At 37.5% G+C, this 23221-nt stretch overlaps 1 protein-coding gene across 3 annotated transcripts in view; it reads left to right on the forward strand.

Annotated features, from left to right (window-relative positions):
* The window catches only part of MDFIC (MyoD family inhibitor domain containing), an 87239-nt gene that overhangs the window by 44428 nt on the left and 19590 nt on the right, over positions 1-23221 (forward strand). For all 3 annotated transcript variants that reach the window (XM_055314598.1, XM_055314596.1, XM_055314597.1), the window contains exon 3: positions 9170-9445. In XM_055314598.1, coding sequence (XP_055170573.1) covers positions 9170-9445 — 276 coding nt within the window. The remainder of the gene's footprint in view (positions 1-9169; positions 9446-23221) is intronic.

Here is a 23221-nt window from a genome sequence, read left to right on the forward strand (position 1 = left end):
AAAGGTATGTGAGTGCATACTATCCCATCGTGATAACTAATCAGGTGCTTTTAAAGTGATTACTTATGGGGCAGCTCAGCGGTTTAGTGCCACCTTCGGCTCAGGGCCTGATCCTGGGGACCCGGGATCAAGTCCCACGTCAGGCTCCCTGCATGGAGCCTGCTTCTCCCTCTGCCTGTGTCTCTGCCTCTCTCTCTCTCTCTCTCTCTCTCTCTCTCTCTCTCTCTCTGTGTGTGTGTGTGTGTGTGTGTGTGTGTGTCTCATGAATAAATAAATAAAATCTTTAAAAAAAATAAAAATAAAGTGATTACTTATAAGAACAGATGTTAATTTTTTAAAATCTTTTCCTATAAGCCTATGGTGAAACATCAGCAAGGTCAAAGAAATATTTAACTTAGGGTCTAAAGATTAAATTTTAAGTCGTTGATATCTGATTCTTGTCTTTGTGTTGTTTGGAGAATTCTGAGGAAAGCTATTTGCTAAGACTTAACACTATAATAGTAGGACTTTTCAGGCTTCTGCTTGTTGGCCCATTAATTGTTTTTTAAAAAACCAAAGAAATGCCTTTTATAATTAAAAAAAAAAAGAAAAGAAAACATAAAATTTCAGAATGTAAAATAGATTTTTTGGAAGATTTTGATTTTTTTGGTATCTTTTTATTCATATGTTTTCTTTCATACAAAAAACACTGCCTGTAAGCTATTTATTTTCTACAAAATATAAGTACATATGCATTTATTTAGATGTATAGTTATAAATAATTTTAAGCAGTGGTCACTTTATTAGTTGAATCAAATGTTGGCAATACCTATTGAGTCAGAGAACAAAGGGATACCATGGCAAAGAGAGCCCATCTTCTCTATGGGATTATATCAAAAGACAATATGATCTTTTACTATATAAATAAAGCTTATAGATAATGGTCCATAAGGAAGCTGCTAACTTAAACTGAAGAATATTCTGTCAAGTGTGTGTCACATTATCCACATAAGTTACCTAGAAACTATGATATGTAAGAGCTGGCATAAAATAAAGCCAAATTTGTCATTCATCTGGGGATAAAAACCAATCTTTAAGAAAAGCTACAGTGGAGGAAATATAATAAAAATTTCTTGTTGTTTGTTGGCTTACTGCTGGGGACTTTTCAGTAAAATGTGCAGATCTTAAAAGAAAATGCTGATTATTTTCTTTAATAATCCTTATATTTTCCTGTATTTTTCAATCAAGTTATTTTTCTGGAAAATGAAAGATAATGTTTGTGTATTTTTTTGAAACCTTATTTATAAAAAGGTTTTCCGTTGATTTATAGGGGGAAAAATCCCTAGTAAGAGAATTAAAAATAAAAGTCAAATAGTAAATCAGCAAGAAATGACAGGAAAATTTTGTAGAGTAAGGAAAGAGAAAAACAGTGGTATGAAACTGGGAATTGTTAAACCTGTCCATACACATGGTGATTTTCCTCATTTGGCCAGTGAAGGTCCTAATGCCCAGGGGAATGAAGTCACTTTCTCAGGCTCACAGAACCAGGAAATACTGACTCTAGAATTCAGACCCTAGTGGGTCTCGTTCAAAGTCTATGCCCTTCCCTGCATCTGCCTATGCCAGTGTCTTTTGGCGGAAAACGGCAGCAGTTGTGCACAAATTACTCCTGATACAAAGGTGACCAACTTGTCTGATTCACCTGGGACTGTCCTGGTTTCCAGACTAAAAGTTCTGCATCCCAGCACCTTCCTTAGTCCTGACTAAACGAGATGGCTGGTCACTCTACTGGATTTCCTATCAGCTGTGGTGAAGATAAAAATTGATTTCGAATGGCAAAGTCGTACCAGAGTCCTTTTCCTACAGAACTATATGATGTAGTCAGTAATCGTCAGCTTCTACATTGTAAAGCTCCTCTGCTGTCTTCTAAGATTAACCACGGGCTGTGGATTTGGCACTTGTCTTCCTACTGCTACCAATGTCCCGTTGCTTGCTTTCTTGTGGAATGTGCTATCTTTTGGGTCATTTGGGCTAGGGGCCAGCCAGTTCACATACCTGTATATATAATGTGCATTGTTAATAGGACTTGATAGGAGCTATTAGCGTTTTATAACAGTGAGTCCCAGCATTAATCCCACTGCTCAAAAAAAGTTTATTTCTTATGGAACGGTATAGGATGAGCATTCCAGGTCAGTGAGAGGCTCTCCTCCCTGCTGCCCTGCAGATTCCTTCTGTTTGGTTTCTTCAATATGCCTAAGATACTTCCCTAGGCTGTGGTCAAAGCTGGGTTGCTGGCAAGTGCAAGAAAGAAAGTATAGAGGACACACCCCAGGCTTAGGCCTAGGCTTGGAAGCAGCAGAAATAATTTCTGCTCTCATTCTTTCAAAGTGAACATGGATACGTGGCTGAACTGAGCCGCAGGGAAGTCTGGGGAAGTGGGTTCGCCAAGAGCCCAGGACAATGGGGAGCATGAATTTGAGAAAAGAGCTAGCAGTACTCACTCTTTTAGGCCCTACTGAAATATGTTTAAGTACTTGCTAAATGTTCTTTACCCAATGAAGAAAATGATTGATTCTCCAAACAGCCTCTAAAAGTTTATCCTTTTGTTTGGGAAGAAGTATTTTCAACCCCTGCCAGTGATGACTGATGAATTACTGTTAAAAATGCTGTCATCATAAGACAGTCTTCTCTATCCTATGCATTCTGAGTCAACAGAATTGGCTTGGCATTCTCAAAGTGATCAATGTTCCCAAAAGGTCACAATTTCAAAATATATTCCACCTTGTTAATATACACATTAAATAAAGTGAAGATGTAATATGTGATGAAAAAGTTCAGAGGCTCAAGAGGTAAATAAAAAGTTTTCGGATATGCCTTTGGAGGGGAACTGAGGAAACAGGTAGAAAATGCCAGGAGCCCCCAGACTGTGGAAGTGTTGGAGTACCAGGCCGATCTAGGGTACACCAAGAAAGGTTTGCATCAAGCTGAGGAACAGAGGTGGCCATTAGCACATTTATTTTAGTTGATTTTAGCCTAAGTTTACATTATAACAAATAAAAGTGTTACTCATTAGTGCTTCTTGAAGTGACTTTTAAAGCTGTTATTGTATATAGATGCATATTATATGTATTTATAGTAAGACTTCATTTTATTCATATATATAATCTCTATATATATGCATGTTATATGTATATAGAATAAAACACTATTTTATTTATATATAATCTCTAACACTTTAGTGGTTGTGCATGCATGTGTGCACATGGGCATGTTTGTCTCTGTTCCATGGTGACCACAGGGTAGCATAATATTGAGCACCCAGTAAAAGCTTTGTTAATTATCTCTGGGACAAGTAAATTTGGTTCATACTGAGTCACCCCCCTCCCCCGACAGAATTTTATTTTGATAATTTTGTTACAATTTTAAATTCTAAGCATTTAAAATTTTTTGTGTCTGTGTACAACCACCTTTTAAACTGGGTACATGGTATGATAATTCTTTTGTAATTTTATTAAATCTGATTTGTGAAAGAGCAGAGACTGAAGATGACTTGCACATACTAATAGATTATATGCTATAACAAAATGTTGCTTTATATTGCCACTCCAGCAGCTGCAGTTTCAAGTGTAGTTATTACTGGCTACAATATCACCCAGGTTTTTTTTTTTTTTTTTGAATTATCAAAAGTTCATGCTATTGACTCATTACTCCCATATTTATAATTCTTATTGAAAATCACTGGATTTAATTCTATTGGTTTCCTTCCTGATTGAAAACATTTGAACCCAGAAAGCACAGTATTTCTTAAGACATTTGTAACTATTCATCACGGATATTAAAATTACAATCATGCACCATTGTGTGAGCAGTGATTTAAAAAAAAATTCTTTACACATATGGTAAGCGGGTGACCAATGCTATCCTGGTTTGAAGATGCTGAATGTTCATATGACTGGTATTTGAAATTTTGATGTGTATTGCATTCGTTACTGAATATCAAGAATACATTTTTTTGCTCATATAGAGGAAGTTTAAAATGGGGTCTTTTGTAGAAGCACCCATCCTGTTTAGAATGATATAACAGATGCTGAATGTTCACATATCAAACAAAATGCCAGCTTTCTGTAGAAAAGAGGTGTCAAAAAGTTTCTTTGTACCTTTAACGCATGTGATTATGTAGTACAAAATGCAGAGTTTGTAAAATTTCTTGAATATACAGGCAAAAAAATGAATAATTCAAAACAACTCATAAGTTCTACATTCTATTGTCCCTTTATAACGCAGGCAGAAGATAGCAGTGTGCTCCCAATAGAGCTGAATTTGCACAAGTTACACCTCTGAAAATGCCAGATGGTCTATGGTCTACTTTTGAGAGCTGTCACATATGTAAAGATTTGAAAAAAGAAAGACAGCTGAATGAGAGCAGTGGATCATTAAAGGGAGAGTGAGGGTCCCTAGGCATCACTGGTGTTTTAAGAAGCATTGTGTCGTTCCCATATTAGTGTGCTTTTTTTTTTTTTTAAAGCCATACACAACTTTTACACAGTAAGGGAAAGAAATCTGTTTAAAGCCAAGTAGTTAGGGTTTAATCAGTGAGATGTTTTTGTTCTTTATTTGAGAATAAAATCATGTTTCCAACTTGGTTTTACTTATAATTTTACCAAAAGATTCAAGTCACACCCATGAAAAATTAGCAGTGAAGTTAAAATAAATGTTAAGCTAGCTAACACGTCAAGGGTTTATCCAGTTTTCATTTGACTTACATACTGCATGTATCTGACCAAATCATAAAACTAAGAAATTGTGTTAATGTTAAAAACCTGATGTAAAGAGCTAATACTTGGTTGTTACCTGACCATCGTACAAACTATAGTAGAAATAATTAAGTGACAGTGAAACAAAAATAAATGTACTATCATTTATCTGCCAACAGAAATAGATATCATTTTGAAGATTGAAGTGTAGATAAATCATTAAGGATATGTTTGAATACCACTCAAGCCATACCCGGTAATTTGCAAATAGTCAATTTTGATAGTAGAAAAAGGTCAGATCTGTCAGTTTGAGAATTTGGTGGCAGGACATAGTTGTCTTTTACCACCTTTATTTTTATTTATTGAAAATGTTTAACCATGACATAGTAATTTTAAATTTATCTTGGATTATGGACTATGACAGGGCATTTTTGATTGATAAGAAGTCTCCTTAGCATTGGTCAGTTGGACATTTCACTTTAACCAAGCTCTCTGATTGCTTGAAATATTCTTTTCAGAGAAAAAGTGGCCCAAAACATTCCATTTATTTGGCGAGATTACTGGTAAGTGCTCTGAAAAGAACATCAAATTAGGTTTAACTGTCTTCTTTGGCATCCCTTTAAATACATATGCATAACTCTCTATGTTCAATAGCAGTCATTAGGATGTCATTCTAGTTGATACAAGAAGCTACAGGAGCAGCAGATTAATCTCTAGATCAAATGATTGCACACCCATAAGAAATAGGTCTCCTTCTGCAGATTCCTTGTCCATTTTTGTTACGAGAAGGTCATATGTAGCTGCTAAACAGAGAAGTGACCGTTTTTGTTTTCCATCAAGAGTAAAGAAAAAAGGGATCCCTGGGTGGCGCAGCGGTTTAGCGCCTGCCTTTGGCCCAGGGCGCGATCCTGGAGACCCAGGATCGAATCCCACATCGGGCTCCCAGTGCATGGAGCCTGCTTCTCCCTCTGCCTATCTCTCTGCCTCTCTCTCTCTCTCTGTGTGTGTGTGTGTGTGTGTGTGTGTGTGACTATCATAAATAAATAAAAAAAATTAAAAAAAAAGAGTAAAAAAAAACAAAATATTTTGATATATTTTCCCACCATTACTTTGTAGTAGTCCCAAATATTTAATTTTTAGATAATCATCCTCCTTTATCGCTGAAGAACTGAAAAACTGTATGAGGAGTTCATAGGCTAGTTAACAAATCAGATATTAATGTTAACAGATTTGGTAGGAAAGCATGCTTTTGTTAAGTACGTGATTTTTTTTCTTGAAATATGCACATTCATGAATGGACTGTTTTGATATGTTAAGATATTTTTCTTTAAGAGACATAGGATATGTGAACAAGAATTGAAGTAAACAATGTGTGCTAAAGACTTACTCAACTGCCAACTGTCGTCTTTGTCAAAAATATATACCGTTTTAGCTAATCCCCAGATCACAGATAATCAGGCCCTTTTAGACATTGTCAATGCCACGTATAATTGCTAAGCTTTGCATGCAATACCTTTTCTAAATTGAAGACTTACTAGCATTCAGATTTAATTTATATTTCATAACTGTTCATAATCATAAATGGGAAAGAAGACCAATTAGAACAGCAGTTTTTGATTTTGAAAATCCAGGAAATTACAAAATAGTTAAATTTTGGCAATGAATGGTTTTGGTTCTTTCTGTTTTTTGCCCAACTGCTATGATTGATAGCTTTGCTTAGGAGCTACTCAATGAATGTAAATGTTGATTTGAATAATCTCATTACTTAACCAATGTAAACAAATAACATTTGGGGCTGGGGGGAGAGGAGTCAGGATTCTTTAGCTGCAAAAAACAGAATCCATTTTGGCTAACTGAAATAGAGAAAAAAAAAAATTGATTCGCACACAGACTCTCCCAACAGTTACACAGCCAAGGATCATTCCCATCCATTCATTGAGGCTTCTCTGTTGAAAACCCCACTGCTTTAAAAAAAAAAAAAAAAAGAAAGAAAGAAAGAAAGGAAAGAAAGAAAGAGAAAGAAAGAAAGAAAGAAAGAAAGAAAGAAAGAAAGAAAGAAAGAAAGAAAGAAAGAAAGAAAACCCCACTGCTGTACCATTAGCACACGGTCTACTAGGGAGTGGATATCGGACACCGCACCCCACTGCCAGGACCAGTAAACACCTTCTTTACTGTCTGCTGAGAAGGAGGTACCGCCTCCCTGGTGTGACTGCGTGGAAGTCATACTTGTGCGCGGTAGGACTTAGGTCGCATACCTGCCCTCTAGCTGCAGAGGAATTGACAAAATCTGCGAGGGTGTTCAGAAATGCCAGGCAGCACAAATGATGAATAGTCATCCTACTTTTTTTATGATTCTTTGTCCAAAGAATCAAATTTGTCTCTCCTCAGTGTCATGGTATTAAGCCTCTTATGTTTTCTTTTAAAGATTTTATTGATATATTTGAAAAAAGAGAGAAAGAGTGTGTGTACAAGCTTCTGAGAGCATAAGTAGGGAGAGGGGCAGAGGGAGAAGCAGACTCCTGCCTGAGCAGGGAGCCTGAGGAGCTGATCTCAGGACTCTGGGATCATGACCTGAGCTGAAACTTTTAAGAGTCGGGTGCTTAGCCAACTGTGCCACCCAGGCACCCCTCATATTTGTTCAATCTGGAATGTTTTGCTTTTCATATATAGGCATTTAATCCATCTGTAATTTATTTCTATAAGGTGTGTATGCACTTGTATGTGCACACACACACACACACACATCTGTGGAGCTCTCTCTGCTTTTCCCCTGGTTATCTGACTGTGCCTGGACCAACATCACTTGGCCTTAGTTCCTGTAGTTTCTGAAGAAGACTATGCACTAAGGGAAGTGTCGTAACCCTCTTTTTCTTTCTTAAAATTGCTTTAGTGATTCTTGGTTGCTCTTCCTTATAAATTTTTGGATCAGCTGCTCGAGTTCCATGTAAAAGCCTGTTGGAAATTTTATGGGAATTACACTAAATAAATAAATTGGGTAGAATTAAAATTTACATTTGGTAGGATTTTATGTCCTTGAGTTTTGTTCTGTGGTTTTTGCCATAAAAATCTCTGCCCATTTTGTCCTAGCTTAATTCTTAGATACTTATGGGAGGGTTTTGGTGGCTTATTTTTTTCTTTTTTTCCTTTATGTTGTGAAGAGTTCATTTTTTTCTTATTTGCTGCTTGGTGACTGTTGGCATAAAGGAACTTTGTTGATTTTAATATGGTTGATCTTGTATATATCTTATTTAATTCTTTTTTTAAATTTTTATTTATTTATGATAGTCACAGAGAGAGAGAGAGAGGCAGAGACACAGTCAGAGGGAGAAGCAGGCTCCATGCACCGGGAGCCCGACGTGGGATTTGATCCTGGGTCTCCAGGATCTCGCCCTGGGCCAAAGGCAGGCGCCAAACCGCTGCGCCACCCAGGGATCCCTTATTTAATTCTTATTTCACAATTTGTAGTCTAAATTTCCCTGAGAACCTTCAAATTAGGTACATCTCAAAAATATTTTTTCTCAGACCTTTTGTTTCTTTTTCATGTTATATTGCTATCGCCAGGACCTCCAGTGTAATGTCAAATAAGAGGGATGAAGCTGGGCTGCTTTTTCTTGGTCCTGACCTAAATGGGGACATTTCTAAAGTGCTGACATTTAATTCTGGCAGATTTGTTTTATCAGATTAAGAGGAAGCTCTCTTCTATTACCAACTTTTCATAATGGTTTATGGTACCAAATTAAAAAAATAAATACAGAAAAGGTTTTCTCCGGGATTTGTTTATTTATTTTTATTTATTTTTTTCCTCCGGGATTTAAAGTGAAATTGAAGGGGTGCCTGGCTGGCCTCAGTCAGAAGAGCATGCAACTCTTGATCTTGGGGTCATGAGTTGGAGCCCCTTATTGGGTCTAGAAATTACTTAAATAAATAAAACTTTTTTAAAAATTAAAATAAAATGAAACTGAAAACAACTGTCTTTCTGTATTGTTCAGTTTTGATACTTGGATTCATTGTTCTTTTCCTTTTATCCAAAAAGATGATTAAGTATTTCATCCCATTATCAGGGATAGTAAGAAAATATTGCTCTGTTTCTAGCACACAAAAGAGGGACCCAGTACATAGAAAATAAACACTTGCCGTTGAATGAGTGTGGAATGACCTTTTCAGATTTCCAACTTAAATTTTCTTAAAACACAAAACAGTCTTTCTCGTTATATTCAAATTCGTTGTATAAAGCCACTTTTGATGACCCCGCTCCCACTTTCGTTTTTTTACTAATTGTTTTCTCTCTGTCCATATTTATTAATATTTTACTTCTTTCTTTCTATTTTGTAGAATCATGGGTGTAAAGCCCAGAAAAAAAAAGTCTGTGACTGAATATATGTTGACGATTTTCAAATATTTCTTTTTTAACTGGAGAAACTTTTCCTGTCGTCTAGCCCAACCCCAGCGCTTGCCTCAGCTTCCGACATGCTCACAGGAACCAAGCGAGGAGGAAACCAGCAAGATAAAGAACGGCCACACAAGTCTGAGCAATGGGAATGGAATTCACCAGGGGGCCAAACACGTATCTGCAGATAATCGAAGACTTTCAGCACCTGTTTCTCACAAAATGCATAGAAAAATTCAGTCCAGCTTGTCTGTAAACAGCGATATCAGTAAGAAGAGTAAAGTAAATGCTGTCTTTTCCCAAAAGACAGGCTCTTCACCTGAAGGTAAGTTTGAGATGTATGCTTATTTTATTTGAACAGATACAAAGTCATATTCACCAATAACTACTTGATCAAGCAAACATGAATGAGGAAACTTGCTTATCTTTCAGACAATGGGAATTTTGGTAAAATGCAACCTCTCCAAAGGGAAACCCAGGCTAGGAAGGGAAGTGCCAGCAGCTGACATCCTGCTCTAGATTCTTCTAGAGTGAAGAGTCATTACTTTAAATAGAATTGATACACTTAGCTGTTTCTCGTACCACATTTAAAAATACAAATGCAACATGCTAGTGGTGGATGCATGTATTTTGTCTGTCCCTGATTCATGTGTTATTATGTGGTTCAGTGATAAGATTACCTGCTTAGATTTTTGTCTTGCAAATCAGTTCTTAAAAATGCAAAACTAAAAAGAGAAAAAGATTCGGTGATTTTTTTTTTTTTTTTTTTTTTTTTTTAATATCCCTGCCAGGGAGTGGGCCAGGGGATCTCTGGCTTCACTGGCTAGCATCTTCTAGCCACCAGTACTGCCACCCCCTCTGGCCCTACCTCATTCCCTGCTCACTGTGCTTTGGCCTGTAGTTTCTCCTGTGCAGCTATGTGGGCATTCCCTGACCTCTCAGGAGCCAGTTATTATGTCTTCTGCTTCATCCTCCCCTTGGCCAGGTTAAATACTCTAAACCAGGTAGAGATTTTCTTCAGTATAACATAAACCCATCTGATGACAATGAGTTTACAACCCACAGACTCGTCTTACAAAAATAGCTTGCCATATTATGTATTTTTTAAAAAAGAATAGTCTCCCTACCATATGTAAGGTCCCAGATTTCTGCCAGCCTATCCATGTTCCTCTGTTCTTCCTTTTTCCTCTCCTTTAGCCGTTCTTGGGATCAAATAACTCAAGTCTGTTTCTTAAATATAGATGTAGATAGATATTTCCTCCTCTGGTTCAGGTATATCTGATTTTTTTCCTTATTCCCCTTACCTTTCAATTTTAATTACCATGAAATCTTAAATAAGGAAAAATCTGTCGATGCTTCTGTGAAGTTGGCCATGCTTATTCATAGAGATATATTGAGTTGTAAATAGGAAATTGTATTGAGAGTTACCAAGAATGAGTGGGAGAAAGGATATTACGTTTTGGCTACAGGTGTCTCAAACTCAACTGAGGTAGAGTGTTAGGTTGATCAAATGATATGGTAATAAATGGTCTGCATAGTTCCAGGTCAGTGACACTACTTTCCAAACTAATTAGATTGAAAGGGACATGATTGACACTTTAAAATGAGTTTGACATGTAAGCTGTATGGTCATCTCTGAAGCAGAGGTAGGCTGTTAACTAAACTGGCTCTCCAAGGAGTTGGGAAGGCAATGCAATTTTCTTTAGAGTATCTTTGCTTCTAGGTGATTGGGTGAAATAATTGAAATCTACTTGTTTTATACATTTGAATTTACTTATCACAGCCTTAACCTTTTATTTGCCATTTGATATTTACTTATTTTAAAGAACGGTCTCTCAATCCAACCTGAAAGGTGCATATACATCCAACTCGAGATAGCTTCCAGAATTTTTAAAAATTTTTCCGTTATTTGCTTATTTTTAAAATCGTGTCTGAAGTTATTTCTGATAGAAGAATGCAGGGTTTTGTTTTGTTTTTTTTTTTAAGATTTTTATTTATTAGAGCGTGTGTGAGTGGAGGGAGGGGCAGAGAGAAAGAAAGAATCTTAAACAGGCTCCATGCCCAACACGGAGCCGGATGTGGGGTTCAGTCCCTCAATTCTGAGATCATGACCTGAGCTGAAATCAAGAGTCAGATGCTTAACCAGTGGAGCCACCCAGGTGCCCTAGGAGTGCAGCTTCCTAAGTAACATACAAACAAGGAAGAAAATCAGTAGTATTGAAAGAGTTGTACTTTCCCTGTTTATCTCCTCCTCTTCCTCACTCAGTCCTGTGAGTATGTGAGGGAGATAAGGATTAAGGATAATCCTGCTCTATCAAAAAATCTTTTCCAGATTGGACTGGGGGTACAAGTAATATGAAATACAAATGAAGAGGTCTAAATACATCATACAATGTCCTATCCAGAACTTGGCTGTGAGGCTATAGAATTTAGCCAACTCTATCTTCCTTTTGTTGTAACTGCTCAAATCTAGATGGATATTTCCTTGTCCCGGTTCATATATTCTCCAAATTAGATGTTCTTATGCTTTTTGATGCTTTTTAAAGTTGGGCCCTGACTTTTCAGTTTTGAAGTTAAAATTTCTTCTCTGGCGATGTGCTGTAGTTCAACAAAAAAGGACAGAACTGGTAGATGGCAAGTGAAAGTACAAAAGTTGCGAGCTCGGCCACCAGCTCTCTGGGTTATTCGGGTTTCTCTGGAGCTGCTTTTTCTATAAAATGGTTTGGAGTAGAGATCTTCCAAGTTAGGTTGGGTTCCAAGATTCTGTGATGCTGTCCTCACAGCAAAACTGCTTTGCTTCAGGCAGGTTTCTTGCTCTACAGAATATGTGATTCCTGGTTGAGCAGAAATTTAATACGTGCTGAGTTGGGACAGGGCAATGGCAGGAATGGTTTTGTTGAACAGGGATAGTATCTGGATTTCAGGAGGTCTGTATGTCAGAACAGTCAGTCTTGAACAGGCTTGATTTAGGACATGAAGAGAAATGGATAAAAGTTATTTCAAAAAAAAAGGAGAGGTTTAATAGTTTTCTCAGTTTGGTTTTTGTTTCACATTTTCTTAACAGTTTTTATTGTCGATGCCTGTTCCTCTTACAGTAAAATGAGCAAATGAATAGCAAAGTAATATCCATTGTAAGCTTCAAAATCAGCTAATCATAGTTTGACAGTGTGTTTTTTTTCTGTACAAATGGTGCTTGTGGTTATTTTTGTGTTGCCCATAAAAGTGACAAGTAGGCATTTTTCTGGCTAAGATGATGGAATTAACTATTTTATTTTGCTTCATTAAGAGAAGGAAGGGCCTCTTTGCTGACCAAGTTTGGAAAAACTGAAAGATATGCACCTCTTGCTTACACAGAGCTAAAGACTGACCCAGCCCCATAACTGAGCCAGCATGTTGGCGACATCTCGTAAGATGAAACTGTGGGTTAGGTACAGCCTGGGTGCAACTAGGAATGTGCACCATCCAATCTCTTCTTAAGCTATGTTGATTCATCAGTTAACTCATTCTGTGTTCCTCCTTCACTCACATGATCTCATTTTACCCTCCCCAAAGCACTGTAAGTCAGTCGACTCTATGTAATTATCTAATTGGGCCTCAGTTTTCTCATTTATAAAAGACAGGCCAAGTGAACCCACTGACATCAATTGGTATATAGTAGAGATGAGATTGAACCCTAGACGTTCTGGCTCCACCGTCTATGCTCTTAAGCACTGGTATTTTGCCTTACTAAATTTCCCTGAGGTAAAGGTAATTACTGGTCACTCCACCACTGGTCCACCACCACTGGATTGTGACTGGGTCACCTAGGGGTTAGGCAAGGATCTTCTTATACATGTGCCTTCTAGAAGCCTTTCTTACTAAAACTTTGAAAGGAATTTACACGCTTTTGCCCTGTGCTTGTTTTCCTTTCCACCAGACTGCAAATTCTTTAGGAGGCTGGACTCACCTGAGTCTGTTTCTTTTCTTTTTTTAAATGGTGGTGCCCAGGACAGTAGCTTCATGGTTTCCCACCAGTTAATAAGTGATAGTGTTTTATTTCACACACCTTTATCCTATTCTTCCTTGAAACTAGCACTAGAAAAGAAAATGTGTACTCAAATTCATTAAAAAAAAAATGTTATTTTAAAAAGTTCCTTTTGTGCAATAGAAGAAAAAAGAATACCATGTTGGGAAATATCGTACCTTTTATTTAAAGGTTATTAAATAGGTAGATTCTACTTGTTTTGTATAATTAAGTATTTTCATACATTCTTTAATTTTCTGATTGCATCAGCCAGGTGGAGAGTTTTAAGACTAAATGTTTAAGATTCTTGACCTTTGAAATAATTATAGTATAATTTAGTATCATATAATATTCAAATTGCCAAGGGTTTTCATTAGACTCTAAGACACTTTTCTTATCATAGGAATGGTAAATCCTAACACATTTTAGGTGTGCCAGTTACAGCTCTATATTTGTGTAAAGATTGTTTCAAAAAAGATGTTTCTAGAACAGACTTTGTATGTTTTGGGTTAATGTGCCATCATATATACATCTCCAGCCCCAGAAGCTCCTTGAACATAAATGCTGAACAAGACAGTCAAGAGCCTTGTGTATATAACAGTACCTAGGATCCATCTCCTTTTAATCACACAGAGGCTGCGTGGCCTAGTAATTAGAGCATAGATGCTGGAAGCTTCCAGCCTGCTTCAGCTCAAATATTAGCTTTATTACTGTCCCATAATGTTTTCTTCTGTAGGCTTTATATGCTTCAGTCTCTTAAATATAAAATGGGCATATCATTCATACTTCTTCATAGGATTGTTGTAAAGAGGAATTGAGTTGATATCAAATTTCTTGGAGTTAGAACAGCCATCTGGCTCAGATGAAGTGTTTGATGATGATAGTGACAGCAGCGTCACCTGAGGAACTTTACATGGGTTAGGAATGTGAACTGCAATGGAGACTCAACAGAGACTTGAGGGTAGAGAGAGACATTCAAAGGCTGAAAGGGTGTTATGGATTAATGTGTTTTGTTCAGAGAACCATCAACGGTTCACTGTTGTGAAAGCTGAATTAGGAGCATTGAGACTGGAAATGTGACAAAGGGCAAGTCCACAGCAACCCTGGGATGCCTTGTTCCTCCAAGCTTTACTAATCTTCTCTGAAGGACACCATTTTATATCCAGTGTATATTTCTTGGACAAAAATTCTTTTCTCTCTGTAATGCAGGAATTACTTAAAACCAGATGCCTTCTTACCTGTTCAGTGTGGCTACCTAGTGAGCACCCACGCACAGATTGCTTTTATAATCCTTTTGTACGTTAAAAGTAACTATTGCCATATATGACTTGATGAATTACTTTAGACTTGTTGAGCTGGGATGCTACCAAGCTCTAGAAAGTCTTTGGATAGACCTAAGCCCAGTCGTCCAATTTTACTGGTTTTTCTCTGCTTCCCTTTCTTCGACCTATACTCTTGGCTTCCTACTTGTCTGAGCTTTTTCAACTTTTTAGAGCCGACTTCCTCCCCCTTTTCGGTGTATTTCCCCTTGTATTTGTAGCATAGGCGTTTATACTGGAGAGACAGGGCATAGTAGTGTCCGTGGGAGGAAGGAGGCATGATTGGGAGTCTGGGTGGGGCACACAGCCTTCAGAGGGGATGTAGTACAATTGAGCATGACTGTTTGAAAAGCTCACCGGTTTGGGATCCCTGGGTGGCTCAGTGGTTTGGCACCTGCCTTTGGTCCAGGGTGTGATCCTGGAGTCCCAGGATCAAGTCTCGCATCGGGCTCCTGGCATGAAGCCTGCTTCTCCCTGTGTCTCCCTGCTTCTCCCTGTGTCTTCTCCCCCCCATGTCTATCATGAATAAATAAATATTAAAAAAAAAAAAAAGGAAAGCTCACCGGTGATCAGACACATCCTGCCCTGCCCCCCTTCCTTGATTTCCCCTACCCTCCCTCACTGCAAACCTTGACATAATTCCATGTGTTTGAAAGTGTGCCCTTACTGCAGTTGTTAGAAGTCCCTGGACCTATGGTTAAGTGACACAACTAAATGCCCTTGCTGCTTCTCTCCCCTCAGCCTGGAATGTTCTCATAATTTCCTTTGCCTTTTTGAGCTGTGCAACTTGGGCATCATCTTCTGGTGCTCAATTTTTAGCTAATTGTCCCTCTTTTGTGTCCCCCTAGCACCTTCCACATTCACAATGATACTGAACTTTATCTGTCTTCCTGCACTAAAACATAATTTCACTGAAGGCAAAAAGAGAATACCATCTTCTTCTTCTAATTTCCAGCAGAGCCTAGAGTCGGGCTTGTAATACCGTGTTCAGACAATGTTGAAGCAAGTAAGGAGCATAAACCTGAGAACACAGGTACTTGTTCTTTAGCATTGCATAGACGTGATGGTTGAAACCTCAATGGCTAAAATCCGCAAGGGCGAGAAATGTGGAGCTGTAGGAGTGCAAACATCTGAGGTCAGCACAAGGCGAAAAGAAACTCCAGAGGTAGGACTCGAACTAAGAACTTGACCTCTCATCCCCATCATTTCCCCATCATTGTGGTCCTCAGTCAACAACATGTGCCCAACCCCTAAAACCAGAAAAAAAGGTAAAATTCAAATTGAATTGTTCATTCTCCGTTACATAATATTATAAAATCTTACATTCCTTTTCCCCCATAAAAACGTCAGTTTTGCCTGTAATTATAGAAATACAAGTATTTTAGTGGAAGAATAATAGGATTTTATGATATGACTGTAGTGTTATAATCTGAGCTTCCAGAAACAAACTTTCTGTGGCTTTGGCAAGATCTGTCGCTGCATTCCTCAAAATACTTAGTTTGCTTGGATGATGTTTTGTTTTGTGCTGTTTTCTCAGGCACTGTGCCTTCCATTCCATGTCAAAATGATTGTGTGGGAGAAAGGTTTAGAATTCTGCTTTCCGAGGCAGTATTTGCCAGTCCAGTGGAAAACAGGCCATTAGTAAATTTCACTGCTCAACTAACAAACTCAGTGGAACAACAGTAATACAATGAGATGGGTGTGTGAGGAAAAAAGGCATGATCAAAGCTGACGGTGTCAGAGTATAAATCATTCTGCACATATAAATCATTTTTACTCACTTGAGATATTTAATCAGTTGTTTTTTTTTTAAACTGAACCAATTATCTATCCAAAGTATTTATAAATGGTAACTGTGTCATTAGGACCAACTGTAAATATTTAAATACACTTCCTTTAGAGTTTAGGAAAAGAGGTTAACTATATAATTTATGTTCTAGAGTAAATTATTCTCGTACCTATCACTTTGATGAGGAGCACAGAAAAGATTTTATAAGGTTCTGAAATAGATAGAATTTAACATTTGAAGCATCTCAGAACTGCGTCTTTTAAAAGAGTAGACCACTTTGCAGGCCAGGTTAAAGAAGAGAAGGAGCCATCAGCTATGTGTGGATTTTACCTCCTTTACCTTTGGCTTTTGGGTTTTGTAGACAAGATGATTCCACCACTGCTCTGACAATTAAATTGGCTTAGCATTCACTCAGGAGGTGGGTGGGGAGGAAATAAAACAATAGAGATACAGATAGATTGGCCAGGAAGCTCTGGGGTGTGGGGTGACAGAGCCAAGAGACTATTTAGAAACTCTGCTTTAGAATAATAGGCTAAATGGAAAAATTGAATCAGTCTTAAGACCCTATTAATACACCAGAGTTTTAATTTTTTCTTTCATGATGAAAAGTTTATTTAGGTGGTGCTGTTACTACGTCAAACGGCACTAGGTAGGTACAGCAGCCACCCTGCTCTAGGATGAAACTTTATTTTCAACCCCATGGTTTGTGCAGGATGTGAGCAGTGAGAACCAGAGATTTGCTTTAGGGTTTCGGGATTAAGTGCTGGATCCTAGCCCAGGGTTAAATGTGAATAGAACTTAATAGTAGTCAGCCGTACATCCTAATCAGGATGGTCCTTCATTTTCTCAACTAACTGAATTAGAAAATTAATAGAAATTAGGAAATCATGAATAACTCAGTGTAGTTTGAGTTGAGCTGTAGACCAGTTCGATTTTAAATGATGATATATACAGTCCAACAGCATTTGGAAATACACAATTGGAGCTTGGGGGGAGTTTGACCCAAGTACATTAGTTTATATTCTCATAGAACATTTGAAACTGTGAATTTGGATGAGTTTCTCTAAGAGATTTAAGAGAAAAGATCAGATGGCTGAAAACTAAGTGACTCAGGGATCACTGGAGGCCAGCCAGCTTGGTGGGCTGGGAATGTGGGTTTAGCTTACGTGCTCCGGAGACAGTCCCATGGAAAGTTCAGACTTTGCATTACAGGTGATGTCAAATAGAGTAAGTCAGAGTGAGGCCAAGACACTGATAAGATAACCCTTGGGAGAGGTCAGAGGCAAAGAGAGGTGGATGATTATCTTGCTGAGAAAAAAAAAAACTGGAAAGGGTAGTGTCATGGAAAGAATGTTTTAGGAAAAGGACCAGATAATTGACAGGTTCAGCAGGATGAATACTGAAATAATTCTGTTGGATTTCATTGTGGACGTCATTTGGTGACATAATTTAGAGCCATTTTCATGGAGAAGCCAGGATGATGTGGGTTGTGGAATGTTGAGGAAACATACTGAGAACAGTAGTTCTAGAAAGGCTAAAAACCAGGGTGGAAGAGTGGGTCCAGGGAGGTTGGTTGTTTGTTAGGTATTATTTTAAGATGGCTTTGAATGTGTTTACATTTCAATGAAAAGGATCTAGGAGGGAGGAAAAATTTGAATATGTAAAAAGGTAAAGGCGTTAACTTCTTCAGGAGCCAGGATATAGGTTCTTTAGAGTTTGACTCTTGAGTTCAATTATACTGAATTATGTAGTTATATATCTTTACCAAAGAGAATTCAGTGACCAGAGAAGCATTTACTGAATTGTTAACCTAGATGACTCTACCGACTAGGTATGAGGAAATGTGACCTCAAGTGATATTAAAAAGCCTATCTCAAGCCCCTACTCCTACCCCATTCCAAGAACACTAACTGGCATTGGAATGGAAGGCATTGATAGAGTGGGCAGTTAGGATTCGGAGTTCCCAGTTTCTGACCGTTGCATTTTAGACCATAAGTTGAAGGAAGTTTATAGCTTCTTATATTTTAGATGGGTAAGGCCCCTGATTGAATTTAAATCATAGCTTAACTATATGCAGTATAAGAAAGGAAATACAGCATCAGCAAGTAAAAAAGGCAGTTAAAGAATTAGAAGAAAAGTGTAGGAAAAATAAGGAAACCATTACATAAATAGAAGTTAATTTTAAAATGTATTATGTGGCCTACTCTTGACTGAATTACTGTTGCAGGCAAAAGCTTGAAAAGGTTAAGACCTAACCTGGAATAAATTGTCATATTGATTATGATAGTCTTCTAGACAGTGATTCATTTTTGGTTCCTGGGCTTCTTTGAGAATCTGATAAAAGTTGTGATTCTTTTCCTCGAGTTTTTAAGAAAGATAATGGTAATGGAATCCTGTTACCTCTTGTGTGGTACCTACAAGTAAAGACATTGGACAGCTTCAGACATCTTACTTCAAAATTGAAGGTCCTCAGACATTTGAATAGCGAAGGGAGAACAGCTAATGAGAATGCTGAAGAGCCATTGTAAGGATTTTGAACAGATGAAGGACATGATCTAACTTACCATGTCAGCAGCACCTGCTTCTGGTGCTGAGAGTTCACTACAACAGACACGCAAAAGCTGAAAATCAAGGCCTGCTGTGTGCCTCCCGCGGGAATTCAAATGGGAGATGGCTGGGTTAGATCAGGATGAGATGGTGGTGGTGAGATGTTGTGGCATAGGGATATATTTTGAAGGTGGAGTAAGATTTACTGAAAGATGAGATTTCAGTATGAGAGAAAGACAGAAGTCAAGGATGACTCCCAAGTTTTTTGGACTCAAGTAACAAGTTGTCACTACAGGAAGAACAGTGGTTCATTGGTGGAGGAGGAGGAGGATTTTGGTCATAGTCATGGATCTGAGGATAACTCTTTATAATTCAGAGGAATGGTCTGCAGCCCAGGATATATTCTATGAGTCATCAAGGTATAGAATGCTCGGTGGATGGCATCACCTAGAACTGGGGTTCTCAAACTTAGCACTGGGTATTTGGAGTAAGATATTCTGGACATTACCACTCTCTGGGCTTTGCCCCCAGAGATTCTAATTCATTTAGAATGGGGTAGGAGTGGCTAAGGTATCAATATCCTTTCCAAGCCCCCCACAGGATTTCAGTGTGCATACAGAGTTAAGAACCACTGCTCAGGATGCAGGTAAAGGTAATCATTCTAAAAACTGAGCCCTGGACTACTCCATGTAGAGAGGTCAGAAAAGGAAGAAGAACCATTAAAAAAAAAAAAAATAGGACGAGTAACTGGTGATGGTGAAGGTACCACTAAAGAGGGACAGCTTGGAAACCAAATGAAGACAGGTGTTTCAAGATAAAGAGAATGATCATGCATCAAATTCAACTGAGATATCCAAAAGCATAAGTGAGAGGTGACCCTTGACATTGTGGTGACCTTCATACTTTTGGTGTTGTGATGGGGACAAAAGTCTAATTGAAGTTGGTTCTAGAGAGAATGAAAAGAGGAATTGAATATTGCAAGTCTGGGCTACTCCAGTTCAAGGAATTTTGCTGAAGGGGGGAATGTTTTCAGACATGAGAGATTGGGTGATTGTTAGTGGTAATGAGCTACTGGAGGTGAGAATAGGATGTCTCAGAGAGAGATGGGAGGAGATATATGCCTTATGCTGTAGTTTACTGATATCTGTATCTGTATTGTATCCTTCTCCAGTTATGGACCATGAAAAGAAAGCAGCCATGCTTTGGGGTGATCTTAGAAAGTGCCTCCTACCTCTAAGCACTATACTACAGCAGGCGCTATACATTTATTGAGCCACGTATCTTACAGATGACCAGTAGGATTTGGCATGGATATTACAGCTTTGGAAACCTTCCATTTTAAGAAAATATTTTATCTTTTGGAACGATGGTAATTATGATAAAAGTTTCCATTCGTTTTAGAAGGATTTCAAAAAATTATTTCATAGTTACAATAATAGCACTAGACACTGCGTAATACTACAATTCTCAAAGGAGGAAGTTTTTGGGAAAAGATACAGAATGTGCAGGATGTTTTGAATCTTCTGACAAAAACTGGCTGATGACTCATGAGTCTCTTGCTGTTTGTGAAGTATACAGAAGGAAAATAGTATCAAAGTATTGCTCATTGGATATAATTTTTATCTTCAAATATTGGAGGTGACCACTTTCAGCAAAAGTCTCAGATGCTTAGATAAACCAAGATATTTTATGTTTCACTTTAACCTAAAATTTACCACTTTAGCTACAGTATTTACATTGAAAAAAAAATTAGGATTTGAGGATTAAAGAATGAAAATACTTAAATAAGCTAATGAACTGAAGAAAATACTGATGTGTAATCTATACTAATAATTTATGCCCAAACATTATGTGGTCCGCCTACTGACAATCTGGAAGAAAGAGAAAATTCAAACCGTTAAGTCTAACTAGGTTATAGTCATGTTCCTTTGACTTCAACTAAAACCGTTTTTTGATGATACTCTACCGTGTATTTTTTGTCTTGGTGCCTTCATAAATTTCCCAAGGTTTTTTTTGCCCCATGTTTTATTCTTTTCTTTTAGTTCTTTTCTTCGTGTGCCCCCACCATCATCCCTGTATAATCAAAAGATCTATTGTCTCAGTTGCTTAAATACGCCCAAAAATGTTTAAGAATAGAGAATTATAGTATTGGGGTGAAATTAATTTGGAACAGGTTAAAAAAAGATTCCGAAGGAACAGGAACAAAAGGGTGTCCTTCATCTCCAGGAATAGGTCTGTTTTGTCCCTAGAGAAGCTTCTCTCTTTGCAGATCTAGCCTGCAAGCAGAGTTTTGGCTCATTTTGGTTATACCTTCCATGTATCTGTCCATCTGCCTATCCTCATCACCACCTCCCCTTTGTCTCATCTTCTCACTTTCTCTCCCTCCTGACTCAGAAGTTTTGCATGATTTCATTGAACAGTTTATTGCAATTTAGAGGAACCCAAATGGCAGTGATTCATGACATTTTCAGTAGTGATGTTTTAATATTATTTTCCGATAGGTTTATTCTTAGCTTTGTATGTTTGTGAGTATGGGTACATGGAGATTTTCAGGGCTATATCTTTTAAGCCAAGACCCCAAATTTTTTAAACAATGATTTCTTGTTCAAGGTTGAATTAGACTCTCGTGGTATTGGAGTTGATGTCTTTCAGAATACATAGTTGCTGCACTGTTTGAAGTGAGGCAGGGTCATTTGAGAATGTGATTTTTAAAACTAATTGAAGTAATGTAGAAGAAATGTGTATAATTTCTCTTAGAAATGTTTGCATTAATTTAGTAATGTATAGTGTTCAACTAGTACAGTTTTTTGTATAATTCTTAGTTTAGTATAAAATAGGATAGAGGGGAGCTGATGGTAAAAGTTTGGCTTATTTCTGAAAACTTCTTGCAAGATAAAATTTTTTCTTATAAAGTTTAAGTTGAATACACTAGGAAGCTTTTTAGAAATATCCACTTACAATTCTCCAGTTGAGGAGTTCTTAGCTTTGGGAGAAAAAAAAATTATTTTCGTTAACTTCTATATTTGAAATCTAGCTTTCCCTCAATTAGAAATGGAAATAATAGATCTCTTTGTCGCTGATATTTTCATATCCTATTACCATTCTTGCAGAAATCCTGAAATACTATTTATTTTAACCACTACTGTAAAATTATGGTAGTTGATGTGTTAGAAGAAGCACCTATTTTTATTCTATGTCAAGTTTTAACATTTTAACAATTTTGGTTTCCTTTGAAATCATTTTTATTTTACACTTTTAAAAATATTTTGTCCACAGCACACAAAACAACCAATACCAGGCTCTACCCTGCTTTGCTACATCCTAAGCATTCTTTATAACCTTATATTTCCGTGTGCAGTTTTCATAATGCAAAAACACAGATTTTTTTAATAGCTTTCTTTTTTGGCTCCTATGAAATTGAAATAAGCGTAAATTTCCACCTTAAAAACTATGTCACATAGTAAATTCCCAAGTAACCGTTGTTCTCATGTTTACATTTTCATGCGTACTTTTGTAAAATTATTTTTTAACCACACCCTAGTCAGTAATATCAGGATACAGAGCCATGGAGAAAATGATTTCTGTGGTTTTGCATGCCACAATTTGGGTAGTCTTTATTTAACTCTCCATAAATAAGTACAGGAAAAAACAGGAAATACATCAAAAGTCAACCACCTGGTGAAAATTTTGTTTGTGGGGTCTCAGGCCAATCTTTCAAAAGGATTTTAATTGATATATAACATACTGTGACCTCAGGCCCTCTTCCCAGCACAGGACCCTGGTAGAAGAGAAAATAGAAAGTGGTGGACATGGTGTCAGGCAGGTAGAGGAGGCAGGCAGCGTAAAATTGAATGAGAAAACAGTTTGCTCAGGGAAATTCATGATATTCCTTCTTTTGAGAGGGTAAATATTCATACAAATAAATAGTAGTTGTCTCCTCAAAAGATTAAGAAATCCAGGAATTGCAGGGAAATATGAAGATAATTGAAAGAAAAGAGCAAAATGGATTGATATACTAGTTTTCCAAAGACATATTAAACCTGCCTAAATCTCTACTCTGAATTCTCTTGGGAAATCAAACTGAAAGAACTGGACCTCTTGGGGAATAATATCCCCATAACATAACATAATTTAAAGTTGACACTAGAAGCTGAAGTTTATTTTTTTTTCTAATAATTATGCTCAGCGAGGGATGCAGAAATTGCATTTTGGAATGACAGAAGAGGAGTTATTTTAGAAAGAACTTTTCAACATCGGTGGTAGATGTCTCCTGGAAAATATGTTCTCTGGAGTGACAGGAGAAGATGAAGTAAAAACCAAAAGTAATCTCTGCCTCAGGCCGTACAAATGAATTTCAGGAAGTCAACAGGTATTGAAGGATCTGCCCTGTGCCCAGGCCTGTGTACCCGAGTCTGTAGAGCAGTCCCATTTTATTTTTAAACC

Source organism: Nyctereutes procyonoides, unplaced genomic scaffold (assembly GCF_905146905.1).
Source record: "Nyctereutes procyonoides isolate TBG_1078 unplaced genomic scaffold, NYPRO_anot_genome, whole genome shotgun sequence".
In the NCBI taxonomy this organism is placed as follows: Eukaryota; Metazoa; Chordata; class Mammalia; order Carnivora; family Canidae; genus Nyctereutes; species Nyctereutes procyonoides.